The sequence below is a fragment of the Pezoporus flaviventris genome, unplaced genomic scaffold (genome assembly GCF_033815535.1).
Source record: "Pezoporus flaviventris isolate CSIRO_AGI_PZ_B2104156 unplaced genomic scaffold, CSIRO_AGI_Pfla_v1 ptg000031l, whole genome shotgun sequence".
NCBI lineage: Eukaryota > Metazoa > Chordata > Aves > Psittaciformes > Psittacidae > Pezoporus > Pezoporus flaviventris.
Window position 1 is genome coordinate 30,541,456 of NW_026892579.1, and position 20,499 is coordinate 30,561,954.

General features: G+C 38.5%; 1 protein-coding gene across 3 annotated transcripts in view; it reads right to left on the bottom strand.

Moving 5' to 3' along the window:
- Nucleotides 1-258: 258 nt before the first annotated feature.
- Nucleotides 259-20,499, bottom strand: part of FAM83B (family with sequence similarity 83 member B) — a 51,661-nt gene continuing 31,420 nt past the window's right edge. For all 3 annotated transcript variants that reach the window (XM_061460598.1, XM_061460599.1, XM_061460600.1), the window contains exons 3-5: nucleotides 14,649-14,813; nucleotides 6,762-6,886; nucleotides 259-4,616 (exon numbers count right to left, since the gene is read on the bottom strand). In XM_061460598.1, the coding sequence (XP_061316582.1) occupies nucleotides 2,258-4,616; nucleotides 6,762-6,886; nucleotides 14,649-14,813 (2,649 nt within the window). In that variant the 3' untranslated portion in view covers nucleotides 259-2,257. The remainder of the gene's footprint in view (nucleotides 4,617-6,761; nucleotides 6,887-14,648; nucleotides 14,814-20,499) is intronic.

Here is a 20,499-nt window from a genome sequence, read left to right on the forward strand (position 1 = left end):
CCATTTTTAGCACCACCTACATCTTGATTAAGTTCCTTTGCTGCACTGTTAATTTGGGCACTATCCTGGATAACTGTTTGCCATGTTAAAAAATATTAAGAGTTACAAAAAGTACTGTTCTGCATTGCTGTTGGCTGCGGAATTATGTTGTGCCTATATTGAAAATTTGTCTGGAGTACTAAGAAGACACTCCTTGCTTTGGGTCTGAAAAAGCTCCCTTTGTTGGGACAGAATATTTCAGTATAAATGTTCGTTGGGGGAAAAATGACAACTATGGCATTTCAGCAAGGAGTGAACAAAGTCATCAGCGTTCCTCAAGAAATTCGTAACATCTCTTCTGTGGTCACAGGTAAAGCAGAGACATAAACTCTCAGCAGAAGATCGAGATGCAAGACTGTCACTCTCATAAATAAAAATCATCCCCACGGTGAAACAGTTACTGCTATGATACATCAGCCTAATAAGGTTCCCTGAGAAACAGTTTGACTAAAAAGCTGGCACCGCTTCACTGAAATCACTGACAGTTAACTAAGGCAAGTTCCCAGGAGCCAGAACAGATTCTCAGTGGAATTTCCATATAAAACCTCTTCCCAGGGCCACAGGTAGAAGAGACAAATGAACTCAAGCTAGCTGGTGCATGAAATGCAGTTTTGTTTCTAAAGGATAAAGCCAAGACCTTACTAGCGCGACTTCTCCATAGTGGAGGACCTTTCAGATATAAGGGTGAAGTGGTCTCCTAAAACAGGAGCCTTCAACACAAAGACCCTGTATAAGAATTATAAGCTTTCAACAATGAATTTTCCAAAATCTCTGAATTTGGAACAAAACTGTCACAGAACATCTTGCAGCTAAATCATTATGGCATTCTTCTAAGAGGCAAACTCCACAGTCAGGAGGGTGAGATCCAGCTGGATATTCTAGCTGCACACTGCAGATGAGAAGTGGATGCCATGCTGCTGCCCAAACACATCACCCTGCTGGTGTTTCCTGGAAACACTAACCTGGCATAGTCACTCAATATCATATTTCATGACTAAGAGACTCAGATGAATGAAAATGTGTCTTTTAGACTGCAGCTGGGTGCTAAATACCTCCACTGAGGTTAACAGTTGCTACTGCTATGACCCTTTACTACTTTGGCTTAGGAGAGGTGCTTTATTGTTTGACATGGTGACTTTTCCTAAACTCATTTTTAGATGCTCCTGGCCTTGTAATATTCATCCTGACATAAGGCAGCATTGTAGAATTAAGCTTGCAATCTCCCTCATATGCCTAGTCTAAGTACTCGCAACCTTATTAAAAAAAAATTGGTTATTAAAGCCAAAGTTGCATTTTTATCTGGCAACTTGTAAAAGAGATTGTTGCATGTGAAACTCAAAAACTTACCTGAGAAATAGAAGTCCACAGACGTTTTTTTTGAAACACCAAATAGACATATGAAACAAAAAGCTATTTTTAGAATACATTACAGAATACTGGCATGTTATAAAAATGTAATTAACCCATTGAAATTTAAACTAAGTTACATTCAAGGCACCTTATTTATAAATAGTTTTTTTTTAATGTTCATTCTACATTCACAGTAGTTTAACCATGTAAACAAGTCTGTGAAAGCTCAGATTAAGGTCACTTTCAGATCTGTGTGCCAAATAGTTCAGAAAAATATCATATTACATTGCAAAACTCAATAAAATAAGACAGGTCCATCTGCTGCCCAAACAATTCAATAGATGTTAAGGGGTACATTTTTAACAAGATTAAGCCTAAAAGAGGTTTTAAAAAATGAAAGATAAGTAACATACAATGCATTAACATTTGACTATCACTTGAAAGTCTACATAAATGCTGAAAAAATGCAAGCCACTATTCCTAGTGCTATTCTAATTTTAAAGGGCAAATCTTTGGAAACAGTGTTACTGGAAGTTTAAAAATATCCTCCATCTTTTTTTCCCCCACATTTGATCTTACAATACTCTAGTACATACTTTCTCCACAAGGAAAATGTATAAAATTAATCTTACAATATAAACACTATAAACAACTCCCTTGAGACATCTTCCGGACTCAGAATTCCTGTAAAGATTTAAGTATAACAATTCTAGGATAATTATGTGAAAATATGTACATTCATTCCAATGTCCTAGACCCAAGAAGAAACCCAAGTAAGCTCTACAAAAGTTGCCCACCAGTCTTGTCCAGTTAAGATTATACACAGCTTTGCTACTCTTGCTGTACTTCAACATAATCAACAAAAGTTTTACTTGTTTTTGTGTAGGAAATTCCCAAACTTTTGCATAAATCCTCTCAGCTTATTTTCATTAGGCTGCAATGGATGGTAAGCGGTTGAGTTGTAGCTGACCATGTGATTGCTCCTGCCGTAATTATTCCCTAAGGTCTTGCTTTTGATATCTGAGAGATGTAAACTACTGTTGGGTACATTTCCTGCAGGTTGGCTAGAATTTTCCAACTTACAGAATGGCTCAAAGCGACTATAAACACGCCTTTCACTCAAACGAGATCTTAGCTCCTCTTGGCATTTTGAGCTTGCCAGCTGCGGTGTCACTGAACTTGCTCTTTGAAGAGCAGAGACAGGAGCACTTTCAGGAGTAGTATTTGTGGTGGTTTCTTTTACATCTTGATACTGAATCTGTTCTGTATTAAATCTTGGGGTAGATGGATCTCCTGCAGTTTCTATGAACTTACTTTCAAGGGGGCACAAGAGAGGACACTTTTTATTGCTTTCATCAGATGGAGTTTTTTGAGGTTTTGGTGACTTTGGAGACTTTGGAGACTTTGTTGGGCTCCCGGTAACATCTTCTTTACTTCTGTTCAAGCTACCTTGAGAATTTGATGATGTGTTTCTCTTTCTCCTTGGGGAAGAATCTGTCTTATTCTCAGACATCTTTGGTTTTTGATTCTCTTCTTCAGAAACCAATGTATCAGAACTACTACACATTCTATAAAATGCAGGACCTTTGTTTTTTGACAAGTTTTCCTTCTTGTCTGGTGTGAGATTAAGAAGTGACCGCAGTTTCTGGGATCCTTTCTTTAGAAAACTTGGGGAACTCTTACTTTCTTTCTTTGATGTGCAGTCCTTACTAGACTCCTCCTTGCTAGGATCAGTGAGAGCAGCCATAGAGACTGCCTTGCTAGCAGTTGGGCTCTTTAGCTCTTCTTTGAGGTTTTTTTCCTCCTGTGGCAAGTGGTTTGTCATACTGTGCAAACTTTTAGCGCTCTTCAGCATGTCTTCTGGAAGTTTTGGACTAACTGGCTGCTTAAGTCTATGCCTAGTTAATGTGCTGTAAACATAATTGGATGCATGTTTGTTGGCACCAGGGTCTAAAATGGACTTTGAATTAAACATGGGAAAACTTCTCCGTTTCAGCATATTTTCATTTTGAAGGTTCTTCAAGTTTTCAGCATGTTTGTCTGCACACAGTGTAGTGTACAAGTAGACAGATGAGTCACCTGCTGCATTTGAATTTACACTAGGTTTTGTGTAGTCTGCAATATGAATTCTGGGGGGTATTGATGTATCTGATTTAGGTGGAATGTTTGTGCTAGGCTCTTCTGAAATATTATCTGTCCCATTTTCCACACTTGGAGCATGATTAGATGTCCCTTTAGGTGTTGCACTTCCCTCTGACCCAATTATAGTTGAATTTGAAGAACTTGCACAGCTGCTTACTTCCTGCTGTTCAGGTAAAGTTGGCTGAAATACCAATGATGATCGTAAACGAGAATGAGAATACAGTGCATGAGCTTTAATATTTTCAGGTGTGTCATAGCTATCATATCTGTCACCCAAGGCTGACCCATTAGACTCTACTGGATAATCTGACTGATCATTCAAATATGACTTAATTCGCCAGTTACGTAGGAATGATTTTGTTGTGTGTTCGAGGGTTGGCATCCTTTGCTGCAGATGGCGTATATGGTTATCTGTCCCATTAAAAGACCTCCGTACAATTGAGTTTCTTTCTGCAAGATTTACCTTTGGTCGTGAAAACTGATCAGCAAAACTTTGCTGGGGTGTATTGTAGTTATTTGCATACCCTCCTCGTAATGAAGAAACAATACTAAGGCTATCAGATGCCATTTTCCAAGTATTTGATGGATTGTTGGCTCTATTAATAGCTCTGTTGAGCAATAGGTAAGGTGTTCTTTCTGGTTTCTCCCCAGCATAACTGTGTCTCTTCCAGTGCTCATTTTTTTCACTAGGTTGATACTGCTGGATTGGATTTTGCATATTGAAACCTGGATGGAATGGCTGTTTATTATAGGACTGATTTCTCAAACCATATTTATCTATTTCATTTACTGCATATCTTCCACGAGTTTTCCAACAAACAGGATCTATCTTGTGAACTTTGTCTTGCCTACCAAAAAGGTTTCTTTGGCTAGAAACTGAAGCCAAGGAAGACACTGAGTGTTGGTATGTATCACTATCCCAAAGTGTCCTGCGACTGTTTACCCGCACTAATTCTGGGGCAAATGAACTAGGAACAGAAGAACGAGCGTATAGTGTTCTGAACTCTTCATCAAAGGATTCAACCAGCTGTCCTGTGATAACCTGAACCATACTGAGGTTGGTTTTTTCAAATGACCACATAAAGCTGAAAGAAGAACAAATGACCATTAGAAACAGTTCTCTTGAACTAAAGTGTTACACTGGTCCTTCTTGAGAAGAAAGCTTTCACTTCAGTGGAGGTATTTAGGCACCTAACTTTCAAAGACCTGTTTTTTTTTTTCAAATACTTCTAAATAAATAAATAAATTGTGGTCATGATTCATGTCATTTGGATTTTGAAGGTCTAATTGAACACCAAATTCAGCTGGAGACTTTCCACTGCTTTCTGTGAGAGCAAAAATGAGTCTCTAACTACTTAATTGCCCTTAAAAAAGTGGATATTGCAAAAACGTATTCACAAACGTAGAACAGTGGAGTACAAATACCTAATGGAGCAAAATTATGTCTACAAAAACTAAGCCATGATTTACTAGACCCACTGTATTTACTCCTGAGTCAGAAAATGCTACTGTGTGATTGTTGTGAAAAAAAAAATTGAAATTGAAATAATATCCAGAACTGCTTCAAGAGCTCTGAATGTACTTACATTTTCAGTAAGATGCACCTCAGAATTGTCAAGAAGTTTACATTTTTTACTATGCACACCAGATTGGCTATGAACATTTCTTTTAATTGCAATAATGATATTCTGATGAAGGAAATTTTCGTATTTTCTATTGTACTTAGAAAGGCTGAACACATGCTCAAAGCTAAGTAGCTATAGCTACTTTACAGCTACAAAATGAGATAAAATAGACTAACATGTATATAAGGGGTGTTTCAACAAGCCTAATATCATGGTGACAAAAACCATAGAATTTTTATATTACAATGAAAAAACCCACCCTATTTTGCAATACTCTATTCATGAAAAAAAAAAAGTGAAAAAAATTAAATCAATGATCTTGTTTTATTTGCATCTGTCTTCTGGATGTTAGAAAATAGGTTTGTTGTATTCATGTAAATGGCCTGCTAAATTTGTTAGTTTTGTATTTTTCAGGAAATAATGGTGTCCTGAGATTGAATCATGTTGCATAAGTTTTTTTATATTAATTTACACAATTAATAATAATATACTTTGTAATATTTGAAAAAAAAACCTAAACTTTAAGTTGAGTTGAGAGAGCAAGATTTCCGAAAGAGTCATCGTTCTTGTTATAATCACTATATTCTTTCAGAAAGCAAGTTTAATTGCTACAGAAACTGGTGATTCCAGTCCCTGGGGTGCTAGGTCTTAGAGTGATGTTATTTTTCAAAATGAAATGAGAAAAACTATCACATTCTCTACCACTGTGTGTGGATATCAAAACAGGCAGACTCTCCCTGGACTCTTTTATACTTGTTCATTTATGAACTTGTCACTTACCTCACTATCATTTATATACATCAGTTGGAATTTGGGGCTGGCTGAATCTCAGAGGAAATAAAAAGCCAGATTTTCAAAAGCTTACAGTGGTGGAAATCTGTGAAAGTCAGTGGCTGTGGATCTGGCATCGAGGCAGTGCACTAGCAGAAACTATTTCAGTAGGCCAGAGAAGAAAAGTGTAGTATGAAAAGAACAAAAATATTTCAGAATGTGTGAGATAAAACTGTCTGTGCTTTAACTTAGGTGTTTTTTCCAGCTCTGCAAAGCTGTAAGTTCTTCCAGCCTATGCTTTGCACACATACACTGGAAATAAATGGAAAGCAGAATAAAGAAACTTAGCAAAATATAAAGAGAAACTATGTCAACTTAACTTTGGCAATTCTGAATTTGACCATGATATACTACAGAGTGCCACAGAAGAGGTCTATGTAAGCTTTAGAATATTATTATAAGGAGGAACTATCCAAGAAAGCTTATGAAATAATTTTGGCAGCCATTTCCACAGTGAATGTTAAACAAGAATAATTCAAACAATACAAGACAACACAGGATTTTTCCCTCTTAGCAAATCTCCAGCTATGGCAAAAGCTGTATCTTTCATTTCTTGTTTGTGAAAAACTAACAGAGGATCTCAGAATTTGGCTCTGTGTTAGGCTAGTTAGTAATAAGTATCTATGACATCTTGTTAAACTGCAGAAAATATAATTAAATTTGCCCACAGAGTTCTCTGGAAGAATATTCATAAACATTAGAAAAAAAGAATTTGCAGTAGGAGAGGTACTGAGATAACAGATTTTCTGTGGACACCACAGCGACTGATCTTACCTGTAAGAACCATATATGACTTTCTTACAGTCAACAAGAATAAATTTTTGTTCCATTTTTCCATGGAATTTTGCTCCTGTTTTAGAATAGTAGTCTTGTCCTTTCACTGTCCGCACCCTCATGTTCTGAAAAAAAAATTGAAATGCTTTAGTTGGTATTTATAGAAAAAATAAAATTTATATTCAATGCAAAACAACCTACAGCATATATCTCATTTGTCTCTGGGATACAAAATGCTTCACAAGACATAAAAATTGTTTGGAATACAGCTGTGAATAATCACAGTATTTACTTCAGTTTCTAGCCTTGCAATACTTGTTCTAGCAATGTTAATATGTCGTAATTTACAAGTATTGCAGTGGGAGTGAAATCCATAGTTTAGCATTGGCAGAGAGAGAACAGAATCTGTATGATTATTACATAGATTGTATATATGGAAATAGGGCAATATAAGGCTTGTGAATACAGAGGAATGTTTTGCTTCATGGGACTGCTACAGTGACAGGTTGAAAATCACAGCAGGTATGTGCTCTGTAAAGGTCAAGGTAGATGGATTAGGGCTGTTCATGAAGCAAAATGGATTAGATTGTGTACAAGGTAAATTCAGCAAAAAAACCCAGGAGAATAAAGGGAAGGGAAGGGAAGGGAAGGGAAGGGAAGGGAAGGGAAGGGAAGGGAAGGGAAGGGAAGGGAAGGGAAGGGAAGGGAAGGGAAGGGAAGGGAAGGGAAGGGAAGGGAAGGGAGGAGAAAGGAAGTGGGAAGGGGAAGTGGGAAGGGGGAAGGGGCAGGAGGAAGGGGCAGGGGGAGAGAAGGGAAGGAGAAGGGGGAAGGGGAGGGAAGGGGGAAGAGAGAAGGGGGGAGGGGAGGGAAGGGGGAATGGAAGTGGGAAGGGGAAGGGGGAAGGGGAGAGAAGGGAAGGGGAAGGGGGAGGGGGAGGGAAGGGAAGGGGAAGGGAAGGGGAGGGAAGGTGGAAGGGAAAGGGAAAGAGGAAAAGAGGAAAGGGAAGGGGAAAGGGAAGGGGAAAGGGAAGGAGGAAGGGAAGCGAAAGGATGAGTCTATTTCATTTGGAAGGGACCTACAATGATCATCTAGTCCAACTGCCTGAACACCTCAGCGCTGACCAGAAGTTAAAGCATGTTATTAAGCGCATTGTCCAAATGCTTCTTAAAACACTGACAGGTTTGGGGCATTGACCATCTCTCTAGGTAGGCCGTTCCAGCATGTGACCATGCTCTCAGTAAATAAATGTTTCCTAATGTCCAGTCTAAACCTCCCCTGGCATACCTCTGAACCATTCCCACAGGTCCTACCACTGGATATCAAGGAGAAAAGCTCAGCACCTCCCTTCCGCTTCCCCTTCTCAGGAGGCTGTGGAGATGTTTAAGCTTACAAAAGTATTTAAGATTCCAGTCTGTAAAGTATGACTAAGTTTGCAACACAGTTAAATAAACCTTTAACGTCTATGGGGTCATTTATGCATTTACCAAAAACATATGAAGTTCTAATAGCCAGAGGTTGTGGAAATTTTAATCATAGTGTCTACTAAGATCCAATGAACTGTATCTTTCCAAACAGAGAAAATCTCCAAGAAATGAAAACATATTTCCAAGTAACTCATGCTTTCTAAATCAGTATATATTTTCACTGTTGGTTTCTTAAAACTTTTATGAAAAGAAAAATCAAATCAAAGAAGCAAGAGTTACATTTAAAAGCTGCTGACTTGGTAAATTATGGTTTAACTGAAGCTATCCAAGTTCTTTAAATTTTATTTATTAGCTGAGTTTTTACACAGCATTTTTGTCAAGCTGTGTTCAAACAAAAATGCAACTCACCTAAAAGATACAAAGACAGTATTTAAAAATTAGTTTTGTGGACTTTTGTAAATATGGTAGAAACATGAAATTTCTCTCTTAAATAAATAAAAGAAGCAGTGTCTAGAAGCGCTCTAAAATTTTTAAAGTTAAAAATGTTAAAAGTGAAAACACAAGTTGATGCTCATCTATTTTCAAAACAGCTAAAAAAGAATCAGTGACAATAAGAACCCAGTTTGCATTACTGAATGGGAGGGTGACATAATTTTGCATTTCTACCTGCTAAGCACTTTTGGCAATCTAGCACTGTCTTTCAAGTTTTCTGCACTTCAACTAGAAATCTTCTTATCAATGAAAGTCAATTTTCCCACTCTTCCAATCTGATTTTGTTGAACTTTGAATAAGTCAACCCCACTGAAGAAAAGTGTTCTTTCTCCAGCAGCTACCGAAGCTTTAACTAAAAGTATTTACATAAAAAGCTTTTAGTTGTGTGGAGAACAGTGTGGAAAATAGTAATTCCTGAAAAAGAAAAAAAAAAATACAGGAATTTACCCATTCTAAAGATTATCATAATAGTAAACTTTATGTACTATAAAATAATATGTTGTAATTTAGTAATGAAATTTGCATTTACCTAATGACCGTTTTACCCAATTTTATATCCCATATTTGTATGTCAGATTTATATTTAATTATACTAAAATATATGTCATTATAATTTGAAAAAGGTAACTTGAGAGGCAGCTTATACATTTTCAAATAACCGTAACAAGCAATGCTGGCCTAATGACATGACAGTTGAACACATCAAATCTTACTGAGATAAGGTCTGATAGGTATTGGACAGGATATCACTTGGGAATCTCGAATGCTGGAGGCACAAGCAAGGCTAATGGCCTGCAAATTACTATACTATATGAAAAAAAGCTTTGCCTTAGGTACTCATAAATTGAAATATAATTTCAAGTAGGCATATCTAAAAAATAAATTTACATTAAATTTCTGGTTTTTAGAAAAATCATAGTCACTGCTTCCTCTTGTTCTCTTTTTTCTTTTCCTTCTCCTCAGTGTTACTCCTCCTGCAGCTTTTTGATCTTGCTTCCTTAATCCTGTACTCATTCCTTGTCTTGGTAGGTCATCCACTAACAGAAAGGAACATTGCATTACAAAGGCATGTTCCAGTGATCATGTTCCCTTTTTTCACATCACACTTTCTTTTCCTCTGCAGTTAATCTGTCATTCTTCACCTACTTCAAACCCTCTAATAAGGTGCCAGGGATGCATACCTTGAATCATTGCCCAAAATACAGACATTTAAGAATATATAGTAACAACGCGTTCCATTGAGAATCATAGAAGGGTTTGGGTTGGAAGGGACCTTTAAAGCTTATCTAGTCCCACTCACCTTGCAATGAGCTCTGACACCTTCCACTAGACCAGGTTGCTCCTACCTCCCTGGGTAACCTTTTCCAGTGCCTCACTACCCTCACAGTGAAGAATTTCTTCATAACAGCAAATCTAAATCCCCTTTCTGTCAGTTTAAAGCCATTCCCTCTTATCCTGTCACTACATGCCCTTGTAAAAAGCCCCTCTTCCAGCTTTCTTGTAGGCCCCCTTTAGGTATTGGAAGGCTGCTATAAGGTCTCCCCAGGACCTTCTCTACTTCAGGCTGAACACCACCAGCTCTCTCAGCCTGTCTCTATACGAGAGGTGCTCCAGCCCTCTGGACTCACTCCAACAGGTCCACTTCCTTCTTGTGTTGGGGGCTCGAGTGGAGCTCCTCATAAACCAACAGAAGCAGTTTGATTAGAAGCAGTAAATATATACATACTGAACTGCAAGCCCCATTTAGTATGAAATGCTGTGTTTTATCCTGAGGCTATAGGACTTCCCTGCTAATGGTAGTATGTCACTGATCACTGCATCGCTGTGGGTAAAGCAGTAGCTCATTTATGAATCCTGAGAGGAAAATCCTGGGCAAACCAGAAACCAACAAACTCACGCATCATGAAGGAACCAAGGTAGCCTGACAGGACATGCAAACGTAGATACAATCAGCCACAGTGAGTCAACTGGAAAGTCAGTGACTGCTAGGGGATGCATATGGAAGAATACTTTAATCAAGGACTTGATGTTTCAGAGGTTTCTAAAGTCAGACACAGGATCTTCTCCCTCCTCCAAGACAGGCTGTAGGACACTCAGGGACATTGCTGTCTTGGTGCTGCATTCTGCAGACCAAATCTATTTCACAGTTTGCTGCAGCACCTGTCAGTAGCATTAAAAAAAAAAAAAAAAGGCAAAAAAAAAGCGCATTTCGAAAAATTTAGCTATTAGTTTTAGAAAATTCACCTGAAAAATGTCTGAATCTGTAAGGACTCACCATCTACCTATGCAGATGAACTGCTGACCAAACAAGTCAGACAGTGACAAAATCAATCAGAATTCCTACACAGAATTCACAGAATATGTAGTCTACCTGTTTTTTCAGCTATATCTTTCAATAAAGAGGGAAACATGCCCTGATACACAGCCATGCTACAGATGAGGAAAACAGCCTGTACAGATATTTAATGTAGATTTACGAATAAAATCCTCCTTTTTTTCATACAGAATACTACTGAATTGTAAATTTGAATCAAAAAATACAGTTTTTCTCATCACTGCATCTCATTCTTTACTGATTCAAAGGAGCAGAAAAAACACCAGAGAAAGTGTTGAATCAGAAAAGCTTTACAGAAACTCCTTATGAGTGCATGGCATGAGGAACATCTGCCATACTCCTGCAAGATTGAACCAAATCATGCCAGAGAATTACAAGACCAGTGCTGCTGGTGCTACATCTTGAGGAAAAGAAACGGATCCATATATCTCTGTTCTCTTTTTGCTTTCACTGAACAGAAGGGAAAGACTGAAAGCCAAGAGCACAAAAAGCTGAAGATGTTTCTTTGTTTTTGTAAACCTTGGGCTGATGGGAAAAAGGAAAGGGAGAAACATTCTCCAAAGTACTGACTGTTCCCTGATAGTCACCTGCAGTTTCCCTTCATCCTCAATAAAGGCACAAAAGACTTACTATGGTAGGGAGCACTTGGATAAAAAGACCATTAATTTCAAGAGACATACCACAAATCAAATGGAAAACCACCACACAACAGGCATACTGTTTAGCTCTTTGGGATATATTTTTCATGTTCTGATAAAACTTGTAGCATTCTAGGCAAACCTCGCAGAATAAAGATGCATTTCTCCTAACGTTACTGAACAGAAACATATAAAAGATAACTTGACTGTCTTCAGTGGCCAAGTCCAAACTTCTCCAATCCACACTAATTCACACAAAATCCACTTGTATGTATGTTAATTCTTTCAACCACAGTATAAATGCCCATAGGTCTATAAAAGCGTATTAAAAACGCAACTTCAAATCCATCCAAAAGAAGTTAACCTTTTGAAACAGCTATAGACCACATGGAATTACTCTGAAAATGGCATTTTTTGAGCTATCACTTGAAATTCATAGAATCATAGAATAGTTAGGGTTGGAAAGGACCTTAAGATCACCAAGTTCCAACCCCCTGCCATAGGCAGGGTCACCTCACACTAAACCATGTCACCCAAGGCTCTGTCCAGAGTGGTCTTGAACCCCGCCAGGGATGGAGCATTCACAACTTCCCTGGGCAGCCCATTCCAGTGCCTCATCACCCTTACAGTAAAGAACTTCCTCCTCATATACAGTCTAAACCTCCCTTGTTTAAGTTTGAACCTGTTACCCCTTGTCCTATCACTATAGTCCCTAATGAAGAGTCCCTCCCCAGCATCCCTATAGGCCCCCTTCAGATACTGGAAGGCTGCTATGAGATCCCCACGCAGCCTTCTCCAGGCTGAACAGCCCCAACTTTCTCAGCCTATCTTCATATGGGAGGTGCTCCAGTCCCCTGATCATCCTCGTAGCTCTTCTTTGGACTTGTTCCAACAGTTCCATGTCCTTTTTATGTTGAGGACACCAGAACTGCACACAATACTCCAGGTGAGGTCTCACGAGAGCAGAGTAGAGGGGCAGGATCACCTCCTTCGACCTGCTGGTCACGCTCCTTTTGATGCAGCCCAGGATACGGTTGGCTTTCTGGGCTGCAAGGGCACACTGCCGGCTCATGTTCATTTTCTCGTCGACCAGCACCCCGAGGTCCTTTTCCGCAGGGCTGCTCTGAATCTCTTCTCTGCCCAACCTGTAGCTGTGCCTGGGATTGCTCCGACCCAGGTGTAGGACCTTGCACTTGGCATGGTTAAACTTCATAAGGTTGGAATCAGCCCATCTCACAAGCATGTCAAGGTCCCTGCTGATGGAATTCCTTCCCTCCAGCGTATCATCCGAGCCACACAGCTTGGTGTCATCGGCAAACTTGCTGAGGGCGCACTCAATCCCACTGTCCATGTCAGCGACAAAGATGTTGAACAAGACTGGTCTCAACACTGATCCCTGAGGGACACCACTCGTTACTGGTCTCCAGCTGGACACTGAGCCATTGACCACAACTCTGTGTGCAGCCATCCAGCCAGTTCTTTATCCACCAAGTGGTCCATCCATCAAATTGATGCCTCTCCAATTTAAAGACAAAGATGTCGTGTGGGACAGTGTCGAACGCTTTGCACAAGTCCAGGTAGATGATGTCAACTGTTTTACGTCTGTCCATGTTTCTAATTTTTTTTGTTTTAGGAAGGTAAAACTCATGCCATAAAAAGACATATACCATTTTTGGCAACCTCTATGGCATAGCTGACCCAAGTACTCAGCACATGGTGGTATCTCAAGTTCCAGAGTATGGAAATACTGCCAAATACTCACTTCGCGAAGGCAATCACGACCATCTGTTTACAGATCCACAACACGGCTTTGATATTTTCTTTCTGAAAGTCCCTATAGCTCTGCCTATTAGGCCACCAGAGGGCAATCCCACACACACATACACAAGAAACAAGAATGGAAACTGGTATGGGAATACTTTTAAGGACCTAAGTCAACATTCCAGAGCAAAAATTGATATAAAATACAGGTTCGATCAAAAATACTATCAAAACCTGCTTTATCTTTACTAATACACCACATGTCTCTCTGGTTTTTAGACGGGACTCTTAAACTGGATGCTGCTAAGAAGAGCTTTTATAATATTTCTTTTCTTGGTGTGAACATGACCTAACTAGCTACAAGAAACTGCAAACAGAACTATACAGAAGTTCAGCCAAGGCAGCACTCATAGCTTTGCAAAGAGACTCTGGCAGCATCTTTGCAATTTCTTCAGTGCTATCTACAGTACAGTAAATCTAGAAGTATTTATGAAGCATTTACTTTGGGTCAGTGAAGCTCATGGTTTATATTCTAATCCCTGTTAAATATTACAGCAGTACAGGACATCTTGTGAAAAATGTAAGCGTTAGTCTTCTCATTCTTAGAGGATAAAATTACATTTTTCATGTATAAATGTAATACTCTCTAGTGACACGGTTTAGTGGTGGTCTTGGCAGTCCTGGGGTAATGGCTGGACTTGATGACTTAAAGGTTTTTTCCAACCTCGCTGATTCCGTGATTCTATGATGTAGACAGACATGATATTATGGGTTTTCAGGAAAACATTAATAAAATAGAATAAAGTAGAATTGTTGGCCTTTTAAAGTACTTTAATACATAACAGCTTCAAAGAAAAAGATCATGAAGTCTGCAATTTATTAATTTACATAAGCTTTATGCGTCTATTTGCAATCTACTTTAAGAGAAAGCAAAAAAAAAAGCCTAGTTTTTCAAGCAGTGTTCCTAAATACATAATAATTGAAAATTACTTTATAAATAATATACAAAAAAATGTGTAATTCTATTAAATACTCTAGTTTTGACTCATCAAAAAGATAAAAATCTTTCTAAAACATTTGTAGAGAAGGTTCTACTGAGAGCTTACCTAGTTATACCTTATTGTTAATTCAAATAAGCCTATATTTGATAATCACTTTTTAAATAACAGTCCCTGTTCAGTGGGTTGTATAGGAACAAGGAGTGAATATTCATGCACAGGAACACAGGAAGCCTTACCCTGAGCCTCTGAACTTGACAGCCTTGTTTCTCCGTCATTTTCAGAAAGTGACTGAAGTTTGACTCATCAAGCAGGAGATACACTGCAATCCCTCTAGCAGATGCCTCCACAATTTCTCTAAAAATATCCACATCTGTAAACATGTCCATAACAATGGCAATGACCTGAATAAAACAGAGATGACAGAAATTATTATATTGTATAAACACGTAAGTAAAACTCTTCACTGAAGCTTGCACTGGGAAGCTAAAACGAATTTTTTTTTATGCATCCAAAAAGTTCTAATATTTTCCATGTGGTACCAATTAACTTAGAAAGCGTTTCTAGACCATTGGATATTCTTTTTGAGAAGTCAGGTGATCGTGTGTGTGCCATGTACCAAAGCTTGGCAAAAAGTTATGTTGTAGGTATGTATAGCAATTGATTATATGAAGAAAAGGAAAGCCAGCGGAAGAGAAAGGAAGGGGAAACAGCAATGTAAACACATAGTTAAAAAATAAACCATCAAAATATAACTGCAGTGGTGTTCGGTGTGAAAATGTTTTCAGATAACATTTTTGTTCAAGGGGCTTTTTCATCTTTCATCATCTCTAAAGCTACTGGCTCAAAGGCTTGAAGGAGTCAGCAAGCAGTCATTGAAGAGCTGGAGCTGCTGAGGACATCAGGACCCATACTCATTCAGCACTCTTACTGGGATGAAATTTTCTAAGCTGGTGAGAGCTTGAAGAAGATTAGCACGCTGAACACCAGCTACTAATACCATTAAACCTATGGGGATAAGGCATGTATTTCTGACTGGGAAAAACAATGTCTTGATAATGGTATCTTGGAGATGATATACTGTTGATGTTTTGGGCAAGCTATTTGGGAAGAATTAGTTGGAAGCATTAGAGGAGATAACAGAGGGAGAACAGGCATCTGTGTAACTTAAAAATAATATTCTTATCCACTACAGTGTCCATGAAAAGTTTCAGTGAGATGTCTCAGTTGCAAATTCAAATCAGAGGCTCATAGAATAGTTAGGGTTGGAAAGGCCTTAAGATCATCCAGTTCCAACCCCCCTGCCATGGGCAAGGACACCACACACTAAATCATGTCACCAAAGACTCTGTTCAACGTGGCCTTGAACACTTCCAGGGATGAAGCATTTGCAACATCCCTGGGCAGCTCATTCCAGTGCCTCACCACCCTCACAGTGAAGAACTTCCTCCTTATATCTAATCTAAACTTCCCCTGTTTAAGTTTTAACCCATTACCCCTTGTCCTATCACTACAGTTCCTAATGAAGAGTCCCTCCCCAGCATCCTTATAGGCCCCCTTCAGGTACTGGAAAGCTTCTATGACATCTCCATGCAGCTTCTCTTCTCCAGGCTCAACAGCCCAAATAAAGTCTTTCACAGATGTCAGAGCATGCTTGATAGTGAGCTTTACCATTGCCACTAATCTTTAAACTATCTGTACCTTAACCATAATGGAGAAATTGTTAAGTTACAGTCACTCATCTTATTTCAGAATTGAAATACTTACCTCACTCATAAAATTTATTAAATGCTGTTACAAGCGCCCAAGTAAAAGTTATGTCTCCTGTCAGCTGTCGGAACAGTTCAGTTGTTTTTGAATCCTACCTGCTTAGAACTAAAAAAACTCACTTGTGCCAAGCATGTACTTAAAACACTAGAAATATTAATGAAAGCTGACATACATGAAATAAAAGTAAAATAACTATGTCATTAGGAAAGGTAAAAAGCTCCTGAAGTAGCAGAAATGAAAGAATTAAGCCATATTGTAAGAAGTCACCTGGCAATAAAAAGGCTCTTTACAAATCCACAAGTCAGAGAATAACAGAATAGCATGAAATAATTGAATTCTTTCAAATATCTTAGGTAATATGCTCATGCAGCATGTCACTCATTTCACTGACTTTTTGAAAATGAAACCTAAATGTGATTTTTAACAGGACAAATTATATTTCTTTATCTAAATTAGAAAGGGAAGACTGAAACCCTGTTGTGGTTTAAGCCCAACCAGTAACTCAGAACCACGCAGCCGCTCACTCACTCCTCCCCTCTTCTTCCTCCCCCCGCTCCTGGAGAGATGGGGAGGAGAACCAAAAGAATGTAACTCCCACAGGTTGAGATAGGAACAGTCCAGTAACTAAGGTATAACACAAATCACTGCTGCTACCACCAGTAATAATAATGATAGGGGAAATAACAAGGGAAGAGAATACAACTGCTCACCACCCACCAACCAATTACCCAGCTTGACCTGAGCAGTGATCTAGCCCTTCCGGGTAACTGCCTCTAGTTCTACATTCCGGGTATGATATGCTGTGGTATGGAATACCTCTTTGGCTAGTTTGGGTCAGGTGTCCTGTCTCTGCTTCCTTCCCGCTTCCCCTCCTTGCTGGCAGAGCATGAGACTCAAAAGTCCTTGGTCAGAGTAAACATTACTAAGCAGCGACTAAAAACATTGGTGTTATCAGCACTGTTCCCAGGCTGAAAGTCAAAAACACAGCACTGCACCAGCTACTACGAAGGAGAAAAATGACTGCTACTGCTGAACCAGGAGAAACCCACAAAAGTTTCATCTTGACTCTAAGGACACCATCACGTTCAGACTGCACCTTCTGCTTGGCCTTGTATCTGAAACACACAACATTAACTGAACATAGCAATCCTATTTATTCATCTGTCTTGTTTCATTTATGTCTTAGCAGAAATCTGCCAAGACATATCAAGTGTTTTAGGTAAAAGGACCAAAGAAGCAAGTTTGTTCTCAAATACTTCTGTTTCATTACCAGTGTCCTCCTCCCTCTAAATTTCCTAATTTCTTTTTAACCTTTCCTTTAGTTCATATCTCTTAGAAATATGTGTTCATTACAGTCCAGGGTCTATTTAAATGCAAGAGAAAAATCTTGAATGGATTAATTAGCATATGCTGGCATGAATACATGAAATACTCAGAATCAACAGTACAGCCTTCAAAAATCATTCTAGCATTTTCCTAGGGCAGATATCTAAAATGCTAACTTGGTTGCAGCATCTGTGGTTAAAAAAGACTAGATTACTGGAAATCCAAAGAAAAGAAAAAAAAAAAGAATTAGTAACAAAAGCTAAAAACCAACCACAGTGGCCATATCTATCTTTATGAAGAGGGAAGGAGAGAAATAAATAAGAAAGCAGGCCAGTAAATTGGTGGCAAAAGAAGGATGCATGAGCACTACTATGTAGATATCTTGCAACTTGCAAATGAACAGGAAGACTCTCTTTGTCTTCACTAGCAGAATTCTTCTTAAATCATTTACCTCGTTAATTTTGGAGTTAATTCTGCAAAGCATCAAAGCAGCCTTGCAAGAAATAGTAGGTTTCACTTCCAGAGTTGGAATAGGGATTACGTTTTGAAACCTAAGGCATCCACTAGCTGAAAAATCCTCACCAGATTTAAGAACATGTATGGAAAGCCACAGTTGTATCTGACAACCAACTGGACATCTGTTTTTTCATTCCCTGGAAACCAAAGATGACTCTCGTACTTCCTCATTAGCTTGCCCATTCACTCTTAGCAACAATCTATTAATCTAGTCAACACAAATGTAATTAGACTCAATTGCTGGAGGAAGAAGAGTGCCAAATTTGAACCATTCATATGATATACATTCATTAGTAAAAAGTCATTTACAGTGATAAGATCACTTGTGTATACTAATTTCTACAAATTAAGAGTAGTTGTTTGACCACACACTATAGATTTTGATGCAGACAGTGGATTCCATTAATGTCACAGAATATTCTGGCTTTTAAATTAAACTTCCTTCCATATTTTTCTTTTTTCTTGGGGGGGAAGTGGTAGGGTTATGCAGAAAGGGTACATTTCCCCGTGCATTTGCCTACTTTGCAGAAGGGAGTATTGAGCTTGGGGAAGGAAAAAGCCCTATATATGGTATTCAGGGTCCCAAGTTTTGATTATTTAAGGAAAACAAGACTAGGAAGTCACCTCAAAAGAGGTATTCTATAGTGTGTATGTACCTTTCATTAAAGCTGTAGCAAAAGCTGCGGGATTAGTTACTTGCTGCATCACTTTGGAAGAAAAGATTTCACTATTATGTTTTTTACATTTGTTTTTGCAATTGCAAATTGCAATTTGCAATTGCAGACCTGATTTCTACCCTGACACTTACAAGAAGCCACATAACAGTGAAAATCCAGGAGGAAAAAAAGATTATAGAATTCAAATTGCAAAAAATAGGTCAGAAAAATACAGTTTGCAATAGAAAAGTGTCACACTTAACATTTTAAGTACAGGTAGAAAAGTATAATTGTGTTGAATAGGGCTACTTTTATGCAAATATTTTAAAACACTTATTTTTTCCAGTAAGCGGAGTTATTTAATTTGCACAGTATTAAGTGACCTAACATTTTAAAAAAATCATTATCTCTAAACTATATATCATATACATCATTATAATTTGAAGTTCTTTTCATTCTTTAAAAGTTTTTAATAATCTCCAAATTCAGGATATGACTCACTCCTACCTAAAATACTAGTGACAAGATTCATGAAAGACAGACACACATATCTTGAAAGTTAAAATAAACAGCTATAGCTGAGATATCCTGCAAAAACATGCAGATTCTTGCAAAACAGGAGCTTAAGTACATGGTAACATGACACCAGACTGGATAATATGAGACTCTAAATGGAGGCTGATGCTCAGTTCTGTTCAGCTATCATATTACAGGGCCAGTCATTGCTCACGAGTTTGGGCCCATCCACAGGCATTAGATAGGTTTAAATGTTCCTCACCTTTAGAAATTAACTCTATTCAAAGGCTTATATAGAAGAAAGTTGCCAATCCCAACTGTACAAATGCATCTATCACTAAACATCTCCTGAGCATATCCAGAGGAGTGTGACCAAGATGCTCAGAGCTGGAGCACTTGCCCTGTGAAGAGTATGTGAAGGAGCTGAGTTGGTTCACTCCAGAGCAGAGATAGGTTCAGGGAATCTTACAGCAGTCCCCAGTGCTTTACAGGGAAGGTCTTGAGGAGATGAAGCCACTTTCCTCATAGTGGTGGCAGGACAAGAGATAATGGTCAAACTGAAACAACAGCAGTTCTGACTGGATATAGGGAAAAACCCCTTATTCTCTCAAGAACAGCCCAGCAGTAGAGCAGGTTGTCCAGTCTCTATCCTGGGAGGTTTTCAAAACCCAAATGGATAAGGTCCTGAGCAACCTAGTCAGATACTATCAGTCACCCTGCTTTAAGCAGGAGGTTGGACTGGAGACCTCCTGAAGTAGCTTCCAATTGACCAAGTCTGCAATTCAGTGATTCAGAGATCTTCACTCCCATCATTGTCAAAATCCAAATGAATTTTGACATGTTTGGAAGTAATTATAAATTTTGCTGTGGGACTTACAGAAAACAAAAAAAAGACTATAAATGACACTAAGAAGGAAAGCTTTTCTGCTTTACTTCTTCCACTTTGGATAAGAATTTTGGTAAGAAAAATCAAGAGATTGTAACCTTCATAGCTCAGTTTTAGAATATCAAAATCAACCCTTTCAATGGGTGTGTTCTGAAATTAAGGCATGGAAGTAATGAAAGTCCTTTATTGCTAGTGTTCTGTAAACCTATCTTGTGAACTACTGAGAGTTTCATTAATCCCAATATCTTCACTTCTTTCACAGGACTGATTACAATTCCTTAAGGTATATCTTGCAGAATATGTCATTTAACACCTCCTGTGTTATCAACAGTAAAAAAGAGGAATTCTCCAATGCAGGTGTTTTCCTAGGTCAGGCTTCACTAAAAAGACACCTACCATTATATCAATAACCCAGTAGGA